Genomic DNA, 23,822 nt, shown 5'->3' with positions numbered 1-23,822 from the left:
GTGATGACGATCGTGATAGAGATGGGGGGTGGTGACGATGGTGCCACCATTGGTACTGGTGAAGCCCCATGATGGCAGAGATCTTTGTCTTATTCACAGATGTATGCCCAGCTCTTAGAACAGAGCCTGACGTAGAGTGCACACGCCTTAAAAATCTTGAATGCATGAGTACATAATAATAATAATGACTAATATTTGTTGAGTGCATCTTCTGGATCAGGCTCTGTTTTGAGGGCTTTCTGTGCATAACGTCACTTTATCTTCACGAACACCTGCTGAGGAGGGTACTGTTACCACAGCTCAGCAGAGAATGGGTGGGCTTTGGAGCCCAAAGGCCTAAGTTTGCCTGTGGTCATGAACCTGAGCCAGTTACCTAACTTTTTGGTCTGAGTTCTTTCAGCCATGTAAGTGGGGTAGTAAGTGCACACCTCATGGGTGGTTGTGCTAATTCTCTACGTCCATGCGTGTGTTAGAGCACTTAGAATGGGGGCCGGCTCTGAATAAGCACTTGTGCTGTGCCAGCTGTTGTCTTTGTCCCCTTTTTACAGATCAGGGCACTGAGGTCCCAGGTCTCTTAGGGAAGATGTGGTGGAGCCGTGATTGGTAGCCAGGCCTGTCGACTAGGCCCTTGCTCCTAAGTCAGACTAGCCTGGACTCGAAATCATGTCCAGGCAGTGGGACTCTGGGAGCTTGTTTCCTTTCTCTGAACCTCAGTCTCATCAGTGGTACATGAGGATAGTAACAGCACCTGCCTCTGGGGAGGTGGTGGTGGGGAGGATTAGAGAGGTAGCCGAGGCAAGGACGGAGCTCGCGTGTCATGTGCTCAGTTAACAAGAATGATCTTGTCCCTTCCTGACTGCGCTTCTCTGCGTCTGACCCAGTGTGGCCTCTTAACACACTACATCCCATCCTCACCCCAGCCCTTTGAGGGAGGACCTTGATCCCCATTTCAGAAAGGACACCGAAGCTCAGAGAGGGCAAGTGTCTTGCCTAAGGCTACACAGCAGAGTGGGAACTCAAACTCAGAAAAATGCGATGCAAATTCCCCTGGTTTGACCTTGGCCTGGGGTTCCAGGTTAGGACTCCTATGATGGCCCCTCTTTGAGTGACCTTGGGTGGGCTCCTTCCCATTCTGGGTCTCCACTTGTAAACTGGGGGCCACCTTGAAACACTGAAGGAAGCTCCAATTCTGGTTTCTGTAGCCTCGGACAGGAGAGACCGTTCCCTCCTCCTCCTCTCCCCAATCTGGAGCCTGGCTCAGAGGTCCTGGAAGGTCATGGAGCTGGCGCCCCCACAGTCCGGCAAAGGCCAGCAGGGTCCAGTTACGTGTTGGGGGCAGGGAGGGATAATGTGTGGGGGTCCTGATAGATGGACTGTCTGCCCCCGCCAACAAGCAAAGAAGCACGCAGAGAATTCTGTTCCCCGGGTCTCATTAAGCCCCAGACTTAAATAACTGCTGACTAGTAAACAGGGAGGGCTGAGGGGGCCCCTGCCTGCCTGCCCCTTGCCCTCCTGGGCAGTCAGGGGCTCAGAGGACAGCACACCGACCTGGGAGCAAAGGGTCTGCTTCCCTATTTGAAGTTGGGAGCAGGCACACCCCAACTCTGGGTCCCCCCTGAGGGCCCCACTAGGAGTTTAGGCTCCAGGCTCCCATCTGTGAGCCGGATTTGGGGAGGGTAGGGTGGCTGGCTGTTGGGCACTCTGGCCCCAGGTCCCTCCACCCTCTACAACCTTCTGCCAGCCCTGAAGAAGCGGGTGCTTAATTATCCGGTCACTCTATCCCTGCTTGGCCAGGCAGCTAAGCCCAAACATCTGGCCCTAGGGCCCAGGGCCAGGGTGGGTGACCAGCCCCCACCTACTGTTGGCCCTGACCTGGACACCTCCCATGGGACAGCTGAGCCCTATCCTGTGCCTGCCAGCTTGCAACAAGCCCAGAACAGTAGCTGCAGAAGCCTAGCGATCTTGACCTTTGCAGAAAAACACATTTGACAAAATTTAACAGCCATTCATGGTGAACACACAGACACACACGCACACACACACTCTTAGCAGAATAGGAGCAGAGGGGGCTACCTTAATCCCAGGAAGCGTGGAGACACAGATCTGTCCTTTCCCGTGGGCAATCTGACTGTCCATGTAGAAAACCCCGGAGCATTCAGCGCACAAATGGTTAGTGTTAATAAGAGATCAGTGAGGACGCAAGATCAGTATTCTAACATTGTGTCCCTTGCACCAGCAAGTGTGGCCCATGCCCTGGGAACATGGGCCTCACCAGCACCACCTCAGACTCTCCGGATCAGATTGGAATCCACGGTTTAGCAAGCCGGCAGGTCATTGTGGCTGGCGGCTGGAGGTCTGAGAAGCGCTGCTCAAGCTATTTGCATTATCTGTGCCCCAGCACCCACCTGCAGGGACTCTGCCCCAAAGCTTGTTCTCAGAGGTTTGCTGGGTTGGCCCCTTCTGGCCCCCGGGGTTGGCCTGCTCCCCGCTGCAAGCAGCTTGCAGGTGGGGTGCCAGTGGGTTGGTTTAACACTCTGCTGATGCTCTTCATGATTTTTGATCCTGAGTTTTCTAAGTGAAATTGATGGGGAAGGAGCGCGGGCTCATGCAAAGACACTTCCCTGATGGGTTCTGGTCATAGGACCCCATCCCCAGCGAGTAGCTCCATGCCCCAGGCCCAGGGGAGGGCATGGCATCACTAGCAAATGGCAGAGAGGGAGAAGGAAAGGAAAAACTTTTTTTTTGAACCAAGAAGCCCCACATTTTCACTTTACACTGGACATCTACATGGTCCTGCTTGCAAGCTTGAGGTCCCAGCTTAGGGGGTAGGGCAGAGTGTCCTTGGCAACCACCAGCTGGGTACACTTTAGAGGTGTTGGGCTGGGGTGAAGATCTGGGTTTGAATTCAGACTCTTCCATCTTTAGACTTGCTGGTCATTAGAAAGTAGGTTTCTTCCCGTTGGGGCCTCAGTGGTCTTTTCTGTAAGACAGAGCGGGGAGTAGGTTCTGTGTTTAAGGCCCTGGTTTGTGATTGACTCAGAGCTATGAGGAGAGCAGCGTTTTCTCTTTTCTCTTTGATGGGAATTCAGAGGGCTGGAGAAGGAAAGGAACTGATTAAGGCATGAGAACCTTGGAAATGCTTCTTTTGTGGTATTTTAGCCTCATTGAGATGAAATCTGCATGCCATGAAATTTACCCTTTCCCCATGTACAATTCGATGGTTTTTAATATATCCAGAGTTGTGCAGCACTCACCATAATCTAACGAGTCCACCACCACGCCCCCCGAAGAAGAAAAGCTGTGCTCCTTACCCGTCATTCCCTGTCTCCCCCTGACAGACCCACCCCCGCATCTGCCTGTTCTGAGCATTTTCAGAATGGAGTCCTGCAGTGGCATATCTTGCACTGCTGACCTCTCTCTTCTCACGGCGTTGGTGACGTCCACCCGTGGTGTGGCATGGGTTGGGGCTTCGTTCTTTCCCATGGCGGGGTACTAGTCCAGAGTCTGGATGGACCACCTTGTGTTTGCTTAGCTGTGGACAGACACTTGGGTTGTCTCCATGGTTTGGCTTTTGAGTAACGTACTAGAATATCTGTGTGGATGCATGCTTTCCGTTGCTTGTGGGCACGAACCTCAGAGTGGAATTGCCGGGCCACGTGGTGGTTCTGTGTCTGATGAGCTGACAAAGGCCGGCCTGTCTCCCACGATGGCTGCACCATTTTTTACACTCCCTCCGCACTGCACTGGGATTCTAGCCTCTCCACGTCCTCACTAACACATGGCAGTGAGTCTGGAAGCCTCTTGAGCCCACCTCTTCTATCCCGACGGTTTACCTGCCCCAACGCACGTGTCCTCCCAGGGAGGGACGGCCGCCTCACAACCCCCCATGCACGCTCGCATTGCACATTCAGACGTACACAATACCATCACGCAGCCCGCCACATGCACCCCAGCCTTCTGTGTGGGACCCCTTTGGCCACTGATGGCAGCCGAACACCCTGAAGTTAAAGACCATGGTCCCTGGGCAGGACCCAGTCTGGGTTTGGCTCCGGGCTCTGCTCCTGCTCCTGATCCAGGTGGGAGCTCAGGTGTTACCTTGGTCACCCATGCACCCCGACCCGTGAACTGAAGAGGGTCCTAGCAGGTGAGCCAACGTTTCTGGGTGGGGGGAGCTGGAGGAGCGAGGAGCATGCTGCTTTGTCAGTGTTAAGTATTATGATTAGGATTAAGCCTTACTTAATTAAGTAACTAATACTTAATTAGCACTGCCCCGGGTCCCTTCGGGCCTTCTGGGAATTTTCGTCCTCCCACCCTGCCCTGGGGCCCCCCACTGGGTCATTATCACCTCCCAGTTAATCCTCAGCTGCTGCCACCAATTAACACCCTCTGCAGCCTCCCCTGCCCCTGCCTGCCCCTGCCCATCTGCACTCCCCCCTTCCCAGCTCCACCCTGCCCCAGCCGCCTCCAGCTTTTTTGGGACACATTCTTGGCCTGATGGCTCATGCTACTTCACATTCATGGATAAGATGGCAGAAGGTCCTGATCCTGCTCCCCCCTCCCCCCCACTATGTACCTCCCTGTCTTGTTCTTTCCAGTATCCCCTACTCCAGGAAGCCCACCTGGATTGCCCAGGACAGGGGCCAGTGTCCCTAGTCCTCTCTATTGAAACTAGATTCAAGGGTCTTTGGGGTCACTCCACAGGCGCTGTTAACACCCCCCTCCCAAGTCCAGGCAACACCTAGGAGGCCACAGCAGGGGCCCTGGGGGGGGTGGTATGGGCCTGGGAGAGAGTGACACTTGATCCAGCTCTGAGTTGTAACCTTGCTCTGGGCGGGAGGCCAAAGAAGGCGAGGAGAGGAAGACAGAGTGTTTGCAAACAGGGCAGTGGCCAAGAAGGGGCCGGGGTGAGGGTGGGGGGAAAGTGTGAAGGAGAGAGGGGCCCAGCTGGTGACTGGCAGCCGTGTCTGGGTGACTTTTCTCCTCTGGCTACACACACACTTGCTCAAGGTCCTGTGGACACACAAACCCAGGTCTGATGTCCATACATGCAGGGCCAAGCACACGCAGACTTCCGTGCTGTCCCCTCACACACAGGCTCAAACACTCGGACCCATCAAACACACAGTCACATCACCCACACAGGCCAGGACAGTCACACCCCACCGTGTCCCCCCCCCACACCACGACTTGTGCACAGCCCTGGGCCCAGAGGCTTATGGACACACACCTCTGCAGAAATCCCCACCGTAGTCCAGCCGCAGTGCCCGTCCGTAGCAGCTCTGATGCTCAAGGCCTCTGCTAACACGTGGGCCCGCGCAGAGACGGGCTTTCCCAGTCCTGACATGCATCCACGCCAGCCTCTGGCATGAGGCACGGCCACACCGTGCGGCCATGTTTGGCTTCTGCGGGTCTCTCCCTGACAACATGCTGTCGGGTCTTCCCCACAGGAACAGACCAGCAGCATCGTGGAGACCAAAGTGCCGGGTAAAGCTAGGTTTGAAAAGAGGGCGATGGCCAGCCCAGACTGTGGGCGGAAGATGCAGGACTGGGGGAGTGGGGGAGACCCGGCCCAGGAGGAGAGACGGGACTGGAAGACAGGGACACAGAGGCGGTGACACAGAACCAGACAGGTGCATTTATTGAGCAGACATCTCTGAGGCCCTTCTGTTGGGCCAGGACTGCGCCGGCTCCATGGGGCACCTCACAGGACAGGTGGGACCCCTGTCCCCGCAGGACACACAGAAGAACCACATGGACCTAAGCTGACAGCTGGAAGGGGATGAGCGTCCCGGAGGGCAGGGAGCAGAGGAGAAGGAGGCGGTGGGAACACAGGGGCGGTGACCTCGCCTGCCAAGGGCAGGCCTCACTGAGCAGGGCAGCTGAAGCACCCAGGGTGTGCGGGAGGCGAGGGAAGGAGCCACAGGATTTCGGGCAGGGGGGAAAGCAGGTGCCAAAGCCTTGGGGAACGGCGATGGTGGGACAGGCATGCAGCTGTCTCAGGGGCCCCCTAGGCCACAGGAGGGATGGCCATGTGGGAGGTAAGGAAGAAAGGAAGAGGGAAACGGGTAAAAAAGAAGCCAAAAGGCAGCACAAGAAGGTGGAGGCAGCCTTAGGACATGGGCACGTGGTTCCGTTCCCGTATCTCCGCAGGCAAGGTGGGCTCGGGCAGCCCCCCTCACTCTCCATCCTCCTCGCCATCCCCCTCCTCCACCTCTTCAGCTTCCCCCTCCTGCTGCCTCCAGGGATGCCCCAGGTAGTCCCGGATGGAGCTCACGGGGCTCCTCTTCCGGGGGTGAGGGTCCAGCAGTCCCCACAGGAGACTGTCGGCCATAGGTGTCAGGCCGAACCAGGGCTGAGGACGGTCCTCAGGCTGGCTAGACGCCTGCCAGATGAGGAAGTCCTCGTAGAAGGGGTCGGCCTCAACCAGGGGTTGGTCCCAGGGGAAGTAGCCAGTGAGCAGGCAGAACAGCAGGACCCCCAGCGCCCAGGCATCCAGGGCAGGCTGGATGGGCAGGCCCTCGGGCAGGGGCGGAGGGCAGCAGAGCTCAGGGGCCGTGTAAGGGATGGGCGGCCCAGTCAGGCGCAGCAGAGTCCCACGCGGCCTCGTGTGGCCAAAGTCGGTGAGCTTGACCCGCTGGCACGCCGGGTCACACACCAGTACGTTCTCGGGCTTGATGTCCCGGTACACCAGGCCCCGGGAGTGGATGTGCTCCAGGGCCGAGGCCAGCTGGGCCGCACAGCGCTGGACTGCCGGCTGCGGGAGGCCCACCTGCAGGGGACGGGTGTGAGGGCCTCCTGCCCCTGCGGACAGCTGGCTGGGGACTGAGACCATGCAGGCGCTCCTCAGCCCCGGGGGCCCAGGACAATGAAGGACCTCCAACAGACTTGCCATGGGGAGGCCCAGCGTGCCCCGTAGGGACTGTGAGCCCTGGGGAGGTCTAACATGACCCCCTCGAGGCCTGGGCTGAGCCCATGGGGGCGAGTGAGTCTCGCTAGGGTACAGTGTTGGTTCTGTGGTGATCTATGAACTCCAAAGGAGACCAGGGAGGGGCCCACCTACCCACCTTGGGCTGGATGAAGGTGATGAGGTCTCCATACAGGACGGGCTCTGTCAGGAAGCTGTAGGAGTCGGCCGACTCAATGCCAATGCCGTAGGCCGTGACTATGGCTGGGTGCGTGCCCAGTGAGAGGCCCACGCAGAACTCATACAGGAAGCCACGGAGGGAAGTGGACGCCTTTGGGAGCTGTTTCAACGCCAGGGTCGTGCCTGGGACAGCAGGGACAGGAGTGGAGGGAGTGAAGGAGCCAAGGGTCACCCTGGCCACCCCCTTGCCCCCCCAGCCCAGACTCTCTCCCCAACGCCACTGCCACCTCCTCCCTGCCATGCAACCCTACATGCCGCGTGGCCACAAAAATGCCGTCCGTGGTAATTAATAAGAACAGTAACGCAGCATTTGGTGATTTTCTGCTCTGCTGTGTTGGAACAGATGGGGGCCCCCTGGGAAACTGCACTCGGAACTCCAGATGACTTCGTTTGGCTCCTGGTTCCAGCAAACCCGAGCCCCAAAGCCACAGGGAATGCGGAAGGGAAGCTCTGCCCTAGGGACGCCATCCCTGGAAGGAACCTTCATGCAAACAGTTCTCAAGAGTGTAGGTCCCCTGAGAGCAGGAACTCTGGCTTCTTCACCTGCAGAGTCACCCGCTGCCCTCACCAGGAGCCCAGGAGTGATGGACAGAGGTCACCTCCTTGCCTCACATGCGGACCACTGTCCTTCTGTCCCCCGGCTGGATGCAGCAATGCCCTGGACCTCAGCCATGGTGGCATGTGCCACTGTCAATTCTGATGGCGTCCGTCCCTTGGGGCTGTGAGTGCTGGGCCCCAGACCCCTCCGGCTCAGGGGCCCGCATCCAGGAGGTACAACGAAGCATGGTCCCCTGGGCCCCCCGTTAGGCCTCGTGCCTCCATAGTCCAGGAGGGCCCATGTCTGGACCTCTTGCTCCTTGCATCAGTCTCTGATATGGGCTGAACCATGCACCCCCGTCCCCGAATCCAGAGGTGGAAGAAGTCCTCACGGCCTTTCGCAGAACAGAGCCCTGTCTGGAGATAGTCTTGAAAGAGGTAAAACGCGGTCCCTGGGGTGGGCCCCAATCCACTGTGACCAGTGTCCTTAAAGAACGAGGAACCGGACGCAGACACACAGGTGTGGATACACAGGGACACACCTGCTTGGGGACTTCCGCCTCCAGGAGCTCAAGAAGGTGGACTCCTGCTGTTTGAGGCCAACCAGCACCCCTGCCCCAGCCCCAGCATGCAGAGCTCGGCGCCAGCTGGCAGGGCGCACTTGCAAAACCCTCCCCCTGTGCAGGCTGGAGCTCCGCCGTGGAGGCAGGCCTCACGGACTCAGCTCTGCGTTCCAAGCACTGAGCACTGAGGGCTGAGTCCCTGGGCAGCCTTGCTAGGCGCGCCCTGTGTCGATGCTGACTCTGAGTTCCATCCACACTGTGCCTGGCTCAGGGGACCAACAGAGGATGTGTGCATGCCTGGCCAGAAAGTTCCAGATGAAGCCAGCCCCCAGAGGATGACCACAGGGAGGGCTCTGTCTGCTCCCCTTTCTCTCGGGTACTATAGCCATTGACACATGCTCAGTCACCCACATTCTCGAAGGAGGAGCTGAGGCTCAGAGAGGGCAGGGGAGAGCCCCAAGAACACACAGCCTTGTGGGGGGAGCAGAGGCAACACTCGATTCCTGCTGACACTCCCGGCCTCAGCTGGCACCTGTCGTGACCCATTCAACCACCCTCTGACCCTCCTGCATCTGTCTCCAGGCCCTGGTACCTTTCTGACGATGGGTGACCAGCAGGACCCGGCCAAAGCGGCCCTGGCCCAGGGAACGCACTTGCTGGTAAAGCTCGTCCACCTCGGCCCGGACCAGGGTTTGCGCACTTAGCGCCATCATGTCCTCTAGCTCCAGGGCTGCCTCCTGGCCCTGCCGGAGCTCCTCTGCCGTGAGGCCCCCTAGGTCCTCCTCAGCTACATTTTCGGCAGCCCCTGCCTCCACCTGTTCCTCATCTGACTGTTTGCCGGGCATCTCTGTGGGGCAGAGTAGAGACAGTGACCCAGGGCCCAGGTCCTGCTAGACATGGGTCTGAGGAAAGAGGGGGCCGGAGGTCTGGACTCCTGGATCTGAGGGAGGAGGGTCTGGGGGCCTGGACTCCTGGATCTGAAGGAGGAGGGAGCGGGGGCTCTAGATTCCTGGGTCTGAGGGAAGAAGGGGCTAAGGGCTCAATGACACTTTTCATTGTGACTCAGTCTCCCTCTTCATTGGAGCATCTGAGGAGTGGGGAGACCAGTTGCTGGTCAGGGTAAGGTCAAGCCTCAGGTCGCAGATGGCTCTCACCCCTGCCCCCACATCCTGGCACCACCCAATGGCCCAAGGGTGAAAGATGAACCAGATAACTTGAGACACCCCCCAACCTTGTTTCCAAAGCAAACAGACTTGGGCCCTGGGGGTGGATGAGTAGCCTCTTTCTCCTAAGAGCAAACAGGTGCTATCTCCCTCCAGAGGCTGGAGAGGGCAGCCACGCACACCAGGGCCTTGGAGGACGGCTGGAACCTGGGTGGGAGCAAGCACTTGGGAGCACCAAGTCCTTGAGACACCTGGGGTCCAACTCTTACACCCCCAACCCCTCCTCCTCCCTCAGACCCAGGAGTCCAGGCCCCCAGCCCCTCCTCCCGCAGACCCAGGAGTCCAGGCCCCCAACACCTCCTCCCTCAGACTCAGGAGTCCAGGCCCCCAGCCCCTCCTCCCTCAGACCCAGGAGTCCAGGCCCCCAGCCCCTCCTCCCTCAGACTCAGGAGTCCAGGCCCCCAGCCCCTCCTCCCTCAGACTCAGGAGTCCAGGTACCTTGCCCCTTCTCCATCAGACATGGAGTCTGGACCGCCAGCCCACCCCTCTCCTGGAACGTTATACAACTCACACATCTTATGACTCCCAGACTCTGCTTCCCTAACACTTAACCATTCTAGAGCCTCGAAGTTCAGCCCCTGACCCCCTGAGGCACCCGGGACTTGGGTCAGCTGTGTGCTTCACTCTCAGGTGCTGCCTACCTCAGGCTGTTTAACCCTTGCCTCCTCCTGACCTGCGCTCCGGCCTCCAAACCTCACCTTCTCCAAGCTTGCCTGACCCTTCGCTGCGCTGTGGTCAGTGCCCAGCTCTAGATCCCATGCCAGCAGAGGCCTGCCCAGGAGCAGACCCCGCCCCCACCTAGGGGGTCGTAAGCCCCGCCCCTAGACCCGCCTCTTCTACCCCACTAGGGCCAGAGCGACATCGTGTGTTGACTCCTAGAACTGGCTGCCACCAGAAATCTGTCCCAGACCCAGGCCCAGAGCCTCCTCCACTCTCACACCAGGGAGTCCAGGCCCCCAGTCCCTTCCTCCCTCAGACCAGGAGTCCAGACCCCAGGCCCCTCCTCCCTCAGACCCAGGAGTCCAGACCCCAGGCCCTCCTCCCTCAGACCCAGGAGTCCAGACCCAGCCCTCCTCCCTCAGACCAGGAGTCCAGACCCCAGGCCCTCCTCCCTCAGACCCAGGAGTCCAAGCCCCTGTGGAGGATGAACTCATTTCTCTAGTTTGGCCCTGACATAACCCCACCCAGCTGCCCCATCAATACCCCAGTGACAGGTCAGACACAAGTGTTTCGTGAGGGGTGTTCAGGGGGTCGGACACTGGGGTCCTGTTTGGGGAAAGAATGAGACAACCAGATTCCAGAACGATGCAGTGAGAGATGATGTCAGACTTGGGGCTGAGGGGAAGCAGGTGGTGGAGCAACTGGGAGGGGAGGGGTGGGGGGAGGTCCTCATTCTGCATCTACAGATTTCAGAGTTGGTGGGGGAGGCAAGGTAGGCACTCCTGGGCCTGATGGAGGAGGGGCTGGGGGCCCAGGATTCACATTATTTCCTTGGTTTGCTGCAAGATGACCACTGTGAAACTCCCTTCATTTTTTTTAAACAAACCTTTAATTCAGAATAGTTTTCAGTTTCCAGAACAGCTGGAAGGATTGTGCGGAGAACGGCCAGGCCGTCCCCAGCTCCCCACCAGGTTGGTATCTCACGCAGGCAAGGGCACATTTGTCCAAACAAAGGAGTCATCAGTCATCAGTCAGGCTAGACCCTGCATAGACTCTGGATCAGGTCTCAGCAGCGCTTCCGCCAACCGCCTTCTGTCCTGGGTCCGAACCAGGACACCACACAGCACTTGGTGAACCCACTCTTTTGAGTCTAGAAAGCACACAGGGCAGATTCCCTGGGAGGGGGAGCCTGAGCTGGGCCTTGGGAAGGGCCTGGGATGCCCCGTAGGTGGGAAGCCCCAGGCATCAGGCTCATGCTGCAGGCTGGAGGGGCAAACGTCCCAGCTGGGCCCAGGGCTCTCAGTGCAGACTCCGAGGCCCACAAAGCTGGGACAGCCCCACACCTCGCCGTGCCGGTAGGGAGCTGGCACAATGGGGAGCAGAACCCCTCCTCCAGCAGGAGCAGAACTGAAAAGATGTCGAAAGAAGGAAAACCAAGTCCACCCCGGACAGCCCAACAGGTGAGGCCGAAAACCATGGGAGACAGAGGTCACCTGGGTATAGGTTCCAACGAGGCTGGAGAGGGCTTGGAGGCACTGAGCTGTGAGTAAAGTTCTCGGGAGAGGATGCACTATGCGCAGAGGGCCCATGGCAGGACAGTGCGTGTGTGTGTGTGCAAGGATTTAGGTCCAGACAGGATGAGTGACTGCCCCAGTGTCACCCGGAGTCGAGGGAAATGGAAGAGGTGGAGGGTGAGGTTTCCATGGAGCTGGATCTTGAGAACTCAGACATAGTGCCACAGATTGCGAGAGTCAACCAGGTGTCAGTGGGGACGAGTGGCCCTGTCAGAGCTCCGTGAGAGGCACTCGGCAGGTCCCTGCAATGTGGAAACGTGTCTACGGGGAGCAGAGCCTTCCTTCAAGAAGGCACAGTCAGGACAGAAGGAAGAGGAAGGGTCCTTGAGAGAGGAGGCAGCTGGGGGCCTGGACTCCAGTCTGAGGGAGGAGGGGCTGACTCTTGGACTCCCAGGTCCTCTGCTGAGAGGGGAATTGTGCTTCCCAGTCCAGCCCTCAGCAGGGAGAGACGCACTGTGTTCCATCTCCGTCCTCCAGGGAGCAGCTGTCATCCAGGTGGCCGGGGAGGGGGGGTTACTGGGGGAGGGGCCATTGGCCCAGACTCTGACCACCTGTCTCCGTCACCTGGTCAGGGAGCTCCCCGATCTGTCCCCATCCTCCTGCCATCTTTGTCCTCCTCCTCCTCTTCATCTGTCCACTCCTCCAGGCTTGCTCCCCCCTCTTCCTCCTCCTCCCCATCTTCACTAGACATGCCCCCCAAGCCCCCAGGTCCCTCTCTGTTCCTCTCTAGCCCCCAGTCATCCCCCAAGAAGTCCAGGACAACCAGTGGGGGGCTCCTCGTTTCAGGATCCAGGTCTAGGAGCCCCTGGAGCAATGCCAGAGCCGGGGGAGCAAACTGGTCCCAAGGGGGGGGTGGCCGAGGGGGTTGGGGCCTGGTGGTCATCCAGCCAGCAAAGGTCTCAAACTCGGGGTCCGGGGCCAGTGCCACATCCCAAGGGAAGCAGGCAGTGGCAGTACAGAAGAGAAGCACCCCCAGGCCCCAGGAATCCAAAGCTGGTCGCAGGGGAAGGGTCTCAGGTGGCAGCAGGAGGCAGAGCTCGGGTGGGGCAGAGGGTAGTGGCCCTGGTGGGGCAGGGGTTGGACTGCCCTCGGGCCGGGTCAGACCCAAGTCACCTAGGGCCACACGGCTGCAGACAGGGTCAAAGACCAGCACGTTGTCTGGTTTGACATCCGCATGGACGAGCCCCCGGCCATGGAGAAAGTCCAGGGCTCCAGCCAGCTGGGCCATCACCCGCTTCACCAGCAGCTCTGGGAGGCCCTGGGGTCAAGGAGAGATGAAGGTCAGGGTGTCTTGGCTCCTTCTTTATTTGGTTTCTTGAAGTTCAAGAATTCAGAACTTCAGACCAGTGGCTACCTCTAGTGTCCCCCAACATCATCTCCAGATTATCCTCAGCCACACCTTGTTACAACCTCTGTATTCCAACCCCCAGTATGTCATCACCGGAACCTCAGACTGAACCAGAAGCTGTTTTAGCTTCCATCAAGCTTTCTTCTAACCCTAACTCAAACCCCCTCCTCACATATCCTGTCTCCTCTAGCCTGATCTCCCAGATCTGCAATGGGAACTGAAATCTCATACTTAATCCCAATCTTAGTTCCTACTAATTTAGATTCTACTGCTAGTAGAATTCCTACTAATTTAATTCTCTAACTCAGACACCACTCTGAAGTCAGTTTACTTCATTGGATTGATAAATCAATCCATCCGTCAAACCACTCATCCATTCAAGTTTACACAGCAGTGTTTCTGCTTAGCTTCCATTCTACCAGCCAGTCAGCAATCCAATAAAGTATTGAATTATTTGTTATCCAAAATCCATCCATTTGTTCTTCCTTGCTTCCATTTATCTGCCATCCATCCATCCATCCATCCACTCATCCATCCAACCATCCATCCATCCATCCTCCATCCATCCATCCACTCATCCATCTATCCACCCACTCACCCATCCATCCATCCATCCATCTACCCATCCATCCATCCATCCATCCATCCATTGCTCTGCCCATTCATCAACCCCACCCAGCTGCCCCATCAATACCCCAGTGACAGGTCAGACACAAGTGTTTCGTGAGGGGTGTTCAGGGGGTCGGACACTGGGTCCTGTTTGGGGAAAGAATGAGACAACCAGATTCCAGAACGATGCAGTGAGAGATGATGTCAGACTTGGGGCTGAGGGTGGGGGGCTGTGTCTCCCTCCCTTCTTTCTTTCACTCTGCTTATCTCTAACCCTGTCTGAAATCCAAAATTTATTCCTAAAATTGGCTCCATCCTAATCTTCAAACTCATGTACCCTCAGAATCTCGTGAATTCAGTCCTGACCTGGTCTCCTCAGCAGAAAGAACTTCATTACTCCTCTCCGATCTCCAACTCATTCTGTATACATATCCTCAACCATCCCATCCATGCTTTCTACACCCATTACCAATCTATAATCAACCCACACAACTCCACGCATGCCCGCACTCCCAATCCCGGTGCGAACTAAAATCTCACCCCTAATCTCATTCCCACCCCAACCCCAAGTCCCTGCCCATGCAAACTTGTGTTGGGATGGTTGGGTGGATTAGGTTAGGGTTAGGCATGGGATTGCACTGAGAGTTAGAAATAAGGAGGGTGTCTAGGGCTTAGGGAAGGGCTAGACTGAGCACTGATTTGGGTGTCAGGATTGGAGCTAGAAATGGGTTAGGGACAGTTGTACATAGGATAAGCCATTCTGGCCTTTGGTCCCCACCCGCCTCACCCGTTCCTTCAGCATCCCGCTGAGGTCCCCATATGGCGCGTACTCCTGGGCAAAGGCGAAGTGTCGGGGGCTTTGCAGGGGTCCTGCCAGAGTCTGCAGTAAGCCTGGGTGTGAAGAGACACAGCGGCCCACACAGAACTCTCTCAGGAAGGTGGTCCTCAAGACCGAATCCCGACGAAGGACCTTCAGGGCCACAGCAGGTCCTGCCAGGTAGAGGGGAGCGGAAGGGAACTCAGAGAGCTCTGATCTTGCTGTGGGACCTTAGGCAACGTGCTTAACCTCTCTGAACCTCAGATGTTTCATGTGTAAACAAGAATGGGAGGGAATAGTGTCTGACCTCTCTCAGCTTCCAGTCTGTCCTTGTGTGAAGTAGGGGTTAAAGGTGACCATCCCTGAGGACTCCCTATTTGGCTGTGTGGCCTCACGCAACTGCTTTACCCTCTCTGAGCCTGTTTTCTCTTGAGTCAAGTAGGGAACATGGAGACCTGAGCTCCAATAACTGCACTCCTGCCTTGCTGTGTGGCCCCAGGCAAGTCAGCCTTCCTTGGGCTAGCTCTGTTTATTGGAAGATCAAAGAGCTCTTAACTTTCTGAGTGCCCCCGTCCAGGGTTCCTGTCATCTCCTGGGGATGCCCCTTGTCTCTGTGGCTTCTGAGAATCCTATTCTAGGGACATGCTGGAGTCTGCCCTTTGGTGGCCAAACTCACCTCCTTGGCGAGGCCGGGCAAGGAGTACGCGGCCATAGGAGCCAGAGCCGAGCTCTCGGATGAGGCGGTACGGGACACGTAGATTCCTCACTGGGGTCACCCTGGTGGCTGTCAGCTCCACGAGCCGTTGGAGGGCTGTAGCTGTGTCCTCCTGTCGGAGAGGAGCAAAGGTGGGGAGGGGGTGAGTCTGGGGCCCCCTCAGAGTGGTGGGGGAAACTGGAGGTCCAGCCCAGGGCTGGGGTGGGGTGCCAGGGTAATGGGGTCATTGTCCCCAGGGAGAAGGATGAGTCACAGTGACTCACCGGCCTTGGGCCACCTGTTTTTGTGTCCTGGCAGGGTCAGGGTGATTGTCTCAGAGACCCTGCCCATCTGTGGGAACCACCAGAAGCCCCCAGCCCCGGCTGGGACTTCACGCTCAGCTCACACAACCTCCACTGCACCCGTCTCTCTCTCCATCCTCTCCCTGTGTTTCCCGTTCTTTATTTCCGAGTCCATTGCCCTGAGTCTAGCTTTGTGTCCTCAGGTTGGTGTTATTCTGGGTCTCTCTGTTTCTCTGTTTCCCTGTCTCTCCCATCCCTCTGTGTTTGTCCATGTCCCTCTTTGTGTCTATCTCTGACTCTGTTTTTCTGCCTCTCTCTCTTTCTCTTTCCCTGTTTTCCATCTCTCACCTCTGGGTCCCCATCCTCATGGTTCTCGGGCTCCCTGAGCTCCATTTCAGAGACCCCTGGCGTCCGCTGGACCTTGCCCGAGCCAGTACCCCTTGTCTGGGTTGCCTGCGTCCCGCTGTGCCCCCACAGAGCTGAGGTCTAGAGCCCGTTGGAAAGGGTCAGCCTCTGTCTCTCTCTGCCTGTCCGAGTCAGAGGATTTCTTTGCCGACCTCTGCCGGACTCCTGCCTCTGGACAGCCCCGTCTCTGTTTGTCCGTCTGCACTATCCTGCTGATTTCTCTGGTCCGTCTCACACCTCCGTCCCCTCTCCAACCTCGCGGTATCTTTGCTTCTGTGTGACTGTCTATCTCCCAGTCTCTTTCCACCAGCCTTCCTGCCACTGTCTTGCCCCTATCCCAGCTCTCGATTCTCTGGGTGGGTCTCCCTATCCTGTGTCTTGTCTCCCACACTCTCCCCACTGTTGTCACCACTGTTTGTCGTTCAGGATATCCCGCACTTTCACTCTTTCTCTGTTCTCCCACTTGGCTGCACTCTGGCCTGCTTTCCCCAGTGTCTCTGTCTCCCTCCTCCCGTCTTTGTTCCTGACTCTCTCTCAGAGCCTTTGTCCCTCCCTTTCTCTGGGCCTGAGACAGGGGTGTGTGTGACAGCTCAGAGACATCCTGTCCCCCCCACACCCCTCCCTCACCCCCTCTGACCCGCTGCCCCCCTCCCTCCCCCTTCCAAACTTAGACCAGCTTGGACTCTGGGCTCTGGTCCCAGGACAGAGGGGACAAAATGTATTGTGAACCCCCAAGGGCCAGACCTGATGGCAGTGAGAAAAGGGGAGCCAGGGCCCCTTCACATACCTTACTTGGGATGGGAGACCCAGAGCACCATGATTTGTGCCTTCCTCCATGGGATGGGAGTCTGGCCTCCAGGAATAAGGGAGACTGTTCCCAAAGCCCTGTTCTTTAATACCAGGTTCCCACCCCAGCTGCCTTCTCCCTCAGAAGCAGGAGTCCAGGCCCCCAGACCCCTTTTCCCTCAGACCCAGGAGTCCAGCCTCCTCCAGCCTCCTCCCTCAGACCAAGGAGTCCAGGCCCCCCAGCCCCTCCTCCCTTAGACCCAAGATACCAGACCGTCAGCCTCTCCTCCCTCAGATCAGGAATCCAGACCCCATCTCCTCCTCCCTCAGACCCAGGAGTCCAGCCCCCCATCTCCTTCTCCCTCAGACCCAGGAGTCCAGCCCCCCAGTCCCTCCTCCCTCAGACCCAGGAGCTCTAATAACCAGGTGATGCACTGGGGAAAAGAATTTTTTATGTTCTCAGCACCTGCCCTGAGCCTGGTTCTGGGTGGGGCTGGGGTGGGGCTTTACCCTGGATCCTCCCAGCCATCCAACAAGGGTAAGGATTTATCCCCAGTTTACAGAGCAAGAGACTGAGGTTGGGAGCTGAGACTGCCTTGCACAAGGTCAGAGTGGGAGGAGGCATCTGGCGGGCCCTGAGCCAGGTCTGAGTGACTCACAGCCCTGAGTTTTGCCCGACTTGGTTTCACTACTACTACAATCCTGCTATTAATAAAGACACAGCAACGACGCTACCCAGACTCTGGAAGGATCCCGGGGGAAGCTGGCGAGCACGTTGCCCCTGGGAACCCAGGCAGGGGGTGGGGCGTGTAGCAGAGAGAGAACTTCCTTTGCTCTTTGATTTTTGGGGGGTTTGCTGGTGACAACCTCTGCAAATGTGCAGAGAAGCCCGAAGAGCCCACAGTGCCCACCCTCCAGCGTCCTGACCAGACTTCTCCTGTTGGCATTTTCCAGTGCTCGCTGTATCTGTTTCCTGGCAGGCGGAATGAAGTATTGCAAAGTCGGTTGCAGCCTACCAAAATCTTCTTGGGTGAAATGGTGTCCCAGCTGGTGCCTGCTTTCAAATACTCCAGCAAGAGAACATCCACCAATGGCCGGGGAGTGGGGTTGCGGGGAGGAAGGCAGCGACGGGAGCCATGCTCACCTGGCAAAGTGCGGACACCAGGTTCCTTTTACTCTTTATTTTTGGTTATGCTGGACGTATTTCCTCATGAAAAGCTGACTGTTGTCAGACACACGACAGGCAGCTCGAGAGTGCATTGCCACACTGCGGTCTCCCGCTCTGTGACGGAAGGGATCTTTCCCAGCTCAGTTGCAAAGCTTTTATTGATTGCATTTTGTGGCATTGAACAGTCATTCCAGAAGTCCAGCTGGCACCCAGTCCTATTCTGTGTGCCCCAGTTTGCCCAAGTAAATCCTCTGTTGATGCCACAGTTGGGTCAGTAATGGGTGAAGACGCCCAGCTTCTGGGGAGCTTTCCGTTGCTGTGCCTTTTGTACTATTTGAATTTTTTTTTTTTTTTTAATTTAAGACTTTGTGGAATCCTCCCTATAAGCCGTGGACCGGTAGAACAATGGTTTCCAATTCACTGATGGGGAAACTGAGGCAGTGGTCTGCAGTCACTGAGAGGAAGAGATAGGCCTCCAACGAGGGTCTGCGGCCTCCAGGCTGCTCCCTGTCCCCTGGCTGGGCAGCTGGAGGAAGGCAGACCCCCCGGTGTCTGACCGGAGCCGAATTCTTCCACTGGGGACTTTGGGCCGGATGTGTGTACCCAGGGGGCCCGCGGGGACCGCAGAGCAGCTGTTCAGCTAAAGCCAGAAGGTCAGGCTGTGGAGCCACCTGGGTCTGCTGGGAGGAGGGTGAGGGGGGACGCTGCAGGCCTCACTGCCCCACTCCAGGCCCCCTGGGAGGCTCACTGATGATCCAGGGAGCTTTGCACCTCCCCATTTAGCAGCGATGCCCCACAGGGTCACCCGGAGTGACCTGGAGAAGGCGGGTGCAGGCCGGGGACGCTCCAGTCCGGGCCCCCAAGGTGCACACACCCTCATTAAAGTTGGCCTCTAGGCCTCCAGCCCATCCCCTCCGCCTGTCCCCAGGGGCTCTTCGGGGGACTGTCCTAGTTCAGTCCCTCCTGGCCCAGCAAGTGCTCTCCCACAAGTGTCCAACTGCCCCCATGCCTCAGTGTCCTCCTTATGAGATGCGAGCAATTGCAGGTTCTACCCAGAGCGTTCTCTGAGTGAGAGACATTTCACATTACAGTATGTGTTACATTTATAATATGTTACATATTGTATATAATAGAATAATAGATGTAACCTGCATTACCTTGTATAATATATTATGTATAGTATGTACCATCGTATGCATAGTAGTGTATATATCTTATATATTTTTAAATTGTTATTTTTTAAAGATTTTTAATTTTATTTATTTATGAGAGAGAGCAAGAGAGCACAAGCAGGGGGAGCAGCAGGGAGAAGCAGTGTCCCCACTGAGCAGGAATCCTGATGGGGGCTCGATCCCAGGACCCCAGGATAATGACCTGAGCCGAAGGCAGATGCTTAACCCACTGAGCTGCCCAGGTGTCCTGGTTATATACGTATTTTAAAGATTAGATGTTTAAAGTAATCTCTACACCCAATGTGGGGCTCAAACTCATGACCCAAAATCAGGAGCCACACACTCCACCAACTGAGCCAGCTGAGCACCCTATTATTTATATATTTTATATTTTTTTCCAAATAAGTTTACTAAATAAAATATATATGGAAAGATCACATAAAAAATTGAGTTACACTTCAAAGACTGTGAACTTGACAACTTAACCCACTTGCCCTCCCACCCCAGTGCCAGGCCAAAAAAAAAAAAAAAGATAATTGAAGAAGAAAAAAAAGTGATAAGATTAAATTGATTTGTTTTGTCTAGAAAGAATAAGATGACAAACTGATAAATCAAAATCTTGGCTTTTAATCGTTATTGTGGTACAGTTGACAGTCTGGTGATGAAGCCTGGGCTGTCTTCACTCCTGGTTCTGAGAACATAATTCTGTTTTCTCTCTGGTACCCCATGGTACCCCTTGGCTCATACGTTCGTTGAATAAATATTACCAAATAAAATAATAGATGAGTGGCGCCTGGGTGGGTCAGTCATTAAGCGTCTGCCTTCGGCTCAGCTCATGATCTCAAGGTCCTGGGATCGAGCCCCACATCGGGCTCCCCCCTCAGCAGGGAGCCTGCTTCTTCATAGGCACAGAAAACCTTGCTGTGGAATATTTTAGCCAATGCACCCAAAGTATCCCAAATAACCTAATGAGTACCTGTCTGTCCACCACTGTCCAGCTGAAGAAAGAGAACGTTTCTACTATAATTGGAACCTGTGTTGTCCTTACCCCAGTCCAAATCTTCCCCCTCCCTCCCTGAAGTAACCACTATCACTAAAGAGGTATTTGTTATTCATGAGAAAAGTGCATTTGCTATGTATGGATAAACACATAGCTGCAATAGGGGGTTCACCATGCCTGTAGTTAAATGTTGTATAAATAGTATCACATCGGTGACCTTCCCCAGCTGGCTTTTGTCCTCACCAGCTCAACCCCGAGTTTGCAAACTTCATCTGTGTGGTTACACGGAGCTCAGGCTCTGTGCTTGGCAGGGATGTTGAGTATTCTGCCCTCTTCCAGGGATCCGGTTCTGTGGATGATGGATTCTTTATGTCTCTCCCATCCTGCGCTCTTACAAGCCGGGATGCAAAGAATATTCTCCCTCCCGTGTGCTCCCCCATGCTAAGGGGCTCACTTTGGTACTGTCGCGCGCTCTCTGAGGGGGTTCTATCTGGCATCGCCCTATTATTGTCATTCTTTAAAGTTCATAGGCCCCTCTGAGAATCTGAAGAAAGCCATAGGGACTGGCACCGTGTGATACAGAAGCCACCAGCCACATGTGGCTCTTAAGCCCTTGAAACGTTGCTGGTCCAAATTGAGAACTCCTGGGAGTGCAAAACAGACCGTGGCTTTCAAAGGCTTAGCTCCAGAGAGAAGAAAGCTCTCTCCCTGACAACTTTTCTATTAATTCCATGCACCGTGGCAATGTTTTGCGTATATGGTCCCCTGCATTATTTGTGGATTTCGTATCTGCAAACTCATCTACCCACTAAGTTTCCTGCGGTCCTCAGATCCGAGTGGGCAGGTGTAGGGCAGTGAGAATTTGAGCCTGCTGTGTTGCGTGCGGGGACCCTCGGCTTCCTTGCTCCCCCGTCACCCTGCAAACACCTTTCACCCTCCCTCTGGTATTCTGGCTAATGCCACATTTTTCGCAGTATTGTGCCTTTTTGTTGTTGACTTCATGGTTGTAAGAGGCCCCCAAGCACAGCAGTCCCAGAATGCTGGGATGTGTCTTACACAGAAAGATCTGTGTTCCTTGAGCTTCCTTCCAGCCTGAGTTAATGGTGCTGTTGGCCTTGAACTCAGCATGAGCGAGTCAACAGTGTCTATCAGGCGAGGTGTCCTCAAACAGAACACACGCGAAACAAGGTTATGTACTGACCCATTAATGAGGATAGTGTGACAAATGCTTATAGGAACCCAACCCCGTCCTTACCCAGGGTCAATGTTTCCATTTTCACTGATTCCACGGTCACTACGACTTCAGAGACCACAACCACCACAAAGAAGGAGACTCAAGTGTACTGAGAGACAGGAATAAGGAGGTTCCCTATGCTGAACCCAAGAAAGCATCAAAATTATTTTCACCTTTTTTTCTTTTTTACTTTTGGAAAAATGGAAACGTGATTTGGCAGACAGTGTCCAGGGTGACCCTACTGGATCTCTGTAGAAGTCTAGAGACCACAGGTTAAGAACCACTGCCTCACCCATGTCCACTGGGCTGTTGGCCACGGTCCCTCACATAAGTGGCCCATAATCCCACCTTCCTCCTGGCCTCTGGTGTCTCCCTGTAGAGTGTCCCACCCACCACCCCGAGAGCATCTAACACTCAGAGCCAACATGTGTCCCTCTCCTCAAGAGCCTCCCATGGCTCCCTATTACCCTTGGGAGAGAGTCCAAGCTCCCCAGCCTGGCCCCTGAGCCCTTCTGGACGGGGCGCTTGCCTCATCTTATCTGCTGCCCCGCCCTATCTCACCCGACACCCCAGTCACAGGGAAGGACTCACAGTTCCCTGGAGCACACTGGATTCTCTCTCCCTCTCCTCAGGAAATGTGTGTGAGACGCGACTGACGGATGGCCGGAGAGCGTTTGTAATGGCTCCGTAAATCCCGCGTGATTAACGATAATTATAGCTAGCATTCACTGAACTGTGTATTACCAGCCCCTGTGCTAATCCTCACAGCAGCCGGGAAAGGTAGGTCCTATTATTAGCTCCGTTTTATAGTTGAGGGAAGGGAGACGCGCAGAGATTAAATCCCTTGCTCTGTGTCCCACTAGGGGTCAAGGCGCAGCTGGACTCCGCATTTCACATGCCCGCCCCCAACCCCCGCCCCAGCCTCTCTGGTGTGGGCGGACGTGTGCGGGCCAGGAGCTAGGGACAGACGTGTGTCAAGGTTGCCGACTTCTCTTGTTTCCATTCCAATTTAGCACACAATTCCTGGGGCCTGGACGAGAGCAAAGACAAGCAGAGGCCTGTCCTGTCTGGGATTCAAGTTAAAACAGATTGGGGGCGCCCGGGTGGCTCAGTGGATTAAAGCCTCTGCCTTCGTCTCAGGTCATGATCCCGGGGTCCTGGGATCGAGTTCTGCATCGGGCCCTCTGCTCAGCAGGGAACCTGCTTCTCCCTCTCTCTCTGCCTGCTGCTCCCTCTGCTTGTGATCTCTCTCTCTCTTTCTCTCTCTCAAATAAATAAATGAAATCCTTAAAAAAAAAAAAAAGGTTAAAACAGATCGGTTGGATAATCCTGGAGTTTTGGAGCAGAATCGCTGGTTCTGGGGGCAGAGAGCAGGCGACGAGAGCTCCAGTCCCTGTCCTGCAAGGCCAACCTGCAGACCCTGGGATGGGACGGGTCCTTGCCCAAGGCCTGGAGGGTGTGGGACGCTATGGGGTGAAGCATCAGGGGGCTCTTTCTGGGGTGATAGAAACGGTCTGAGGTTGATCATGGTGACAGTCCCACGGCTCTGTGCCCACACCAAAGGTCATCAACTGTGCGTTTTAGTAGACGGATGGTGTGCTAGAAGAAGCCCATCTCAATAAAGCTACAAAAAGAAAGTCCTGCCATCAAGTGAGGTGCAGAGAGCGGGTCCACCCATGGATAACTGAGCGACTTTCAGCAACAATCCTGGAGTAACCTTTGGCATCACTCTCATGGTTTGGGGGAGGTGGTGGTTCTTTCTTTCTTTCTTTCTTAATACACTTCAGTTTTTAGAGCAGTTTTAGGTTCACAGCAAAACTGAGAGGCAGACACAGAGATTTCCCGTAGACCTCTGCCTCCACCTGTGCACATCCTCCCTCCCCCAGCATCTGCGTCCCCCACCAGAGGGTACGTTTGTCCCAGCCGACGACCCACATTGAAGCCGTCATGACGGAAAGTCTACAGCTTCCATTACGGGTCACTCCTGGCGTTGCCCGTCGCGTGGGCTTGGACGGACATATAACGGCGCGTGTCTGCATTGTGGTATCACACAAAGCAGATTCACTGTCCTGAAAGTCCTCCGGGCTCCCCCATTCGTCCGCCCTCCCCTGAGCCCTGCAACCACTCCCCGGTTACTGTCTCCATAGCTCTACCTTCTCCAGAATGTCCTAAAGTTGGAGACTTTTCCAATGGCTGCTTTCACTTAGTGATGTGCGTTGAAGGCTTCTCCTTGCCTTCTCAGGACCTGATGGATAGCTCATTTCTCTTTAGCACCAAATAGCATCCCACCGTCTGGATGGACCCTACTGGTCCATCCGCCTCCTGAAGCCTGAAGCACTTCTCAGTTGCTTCCCAGTATCAACACCGAATGCTGTAGACATCCATGTGCGCACGAGATTTTTGCTTATTTGCATGAACACTAAGGGGCTCGATTGCTGGATGTCTCTCAGAGGACAAAACGATTTTTAAGAGCCATCACTTGTCATTTTTTTTCTTGATTTTTTTTCTTTTTTCTTTTGCAAACAATCAGAAATTGGAGAGAACACCTTCTAATGTCAGAGACACCAGCTCTGATCTGGCAAAGAT

General features: G+C 55.7%; 2 protein-coding genes across 3 annotated transcripts; both read right to left on the bottom strand.

The window, feature by feature from the left end:
* Nucleotides 1–5,612: 5,612 nt before the first annotated feature.
* On the bottom strand, nucleotides 5,613–10,262 carry SBK2 (SH3 domain binding kinase family member 2). Of its 2 annotated transcripts, none has more exons than XM_004776992.2 (4): nucleotides 10,166–10,262; nucleotides 8,837–9,091; nucleotides 7,065–7,267; nucleotides 5,613–6,769 (listed from the first exon to the last, which is right to left on the bottom strand). In XM_004776992.2, exons 2-4 carry the CDS (start codon nucleotides 9,087–9,089, stop codon nucleotides 6,176–6,178), a joined length of 1,050 nt encoding a protein of 349 aa, XP_004777049.1. In that variant the 5' UTR covers nucleotides 9,090–9,091; nucleotides 10,166–10,262; the 3' UTR covers nucleotides 5,613–6,175. The 2 variants fall into 2 exon arrangements, with proteins under 2 accessions (XP_004777049.1, XP_004777048.1); XM_004776991.3 differs by having other exon boundaries at nucleotides 10,109–10,228.
* A 726-nt stretch (nucleotides 10,263–10,988) lies between these two features.
* Nucleotides 10,989–21,938, bottom strand: SBK3 (SH3 domain binding kinase family member 3; the record flags this gene model as incomplete). The annotated part of the gene is made up of 4 exons (XM_013048027.2): nucleotides 10,989–12,959; nucleotides 14,446–14,648; nucleotides 15,152–15,302; nucleotides 21,828–21,938. Coding segments are annotated over 4 exons (1,155 nt in total), but the record flags the coding sequence as incomplete, so codon positions are not given.
* Between the last annotated feature and the right edge of the window lie 1,884 nt (nucleotides 21,939–23,822).

Source organism: Mustela putorius, unplaced genomic scaffold, assembly GCF_011764305.1.
Source record: "Mustela putorius furo isolate JIRA1106 unplaced genomic scaffold, ASM1176430v1.1 tig00000196_pilon_pilon_pilon, whole genome shotgun sequence".
Taxonomy (NCBI): Eukaryota; Metazoa; Chordata; class Mammalia; order Carnivora; family Mustelidae; genus Mustela; species Mustela putorius.
This window is presented reverse-complemented; position numbering and strand designations above follow the sequence as displayed.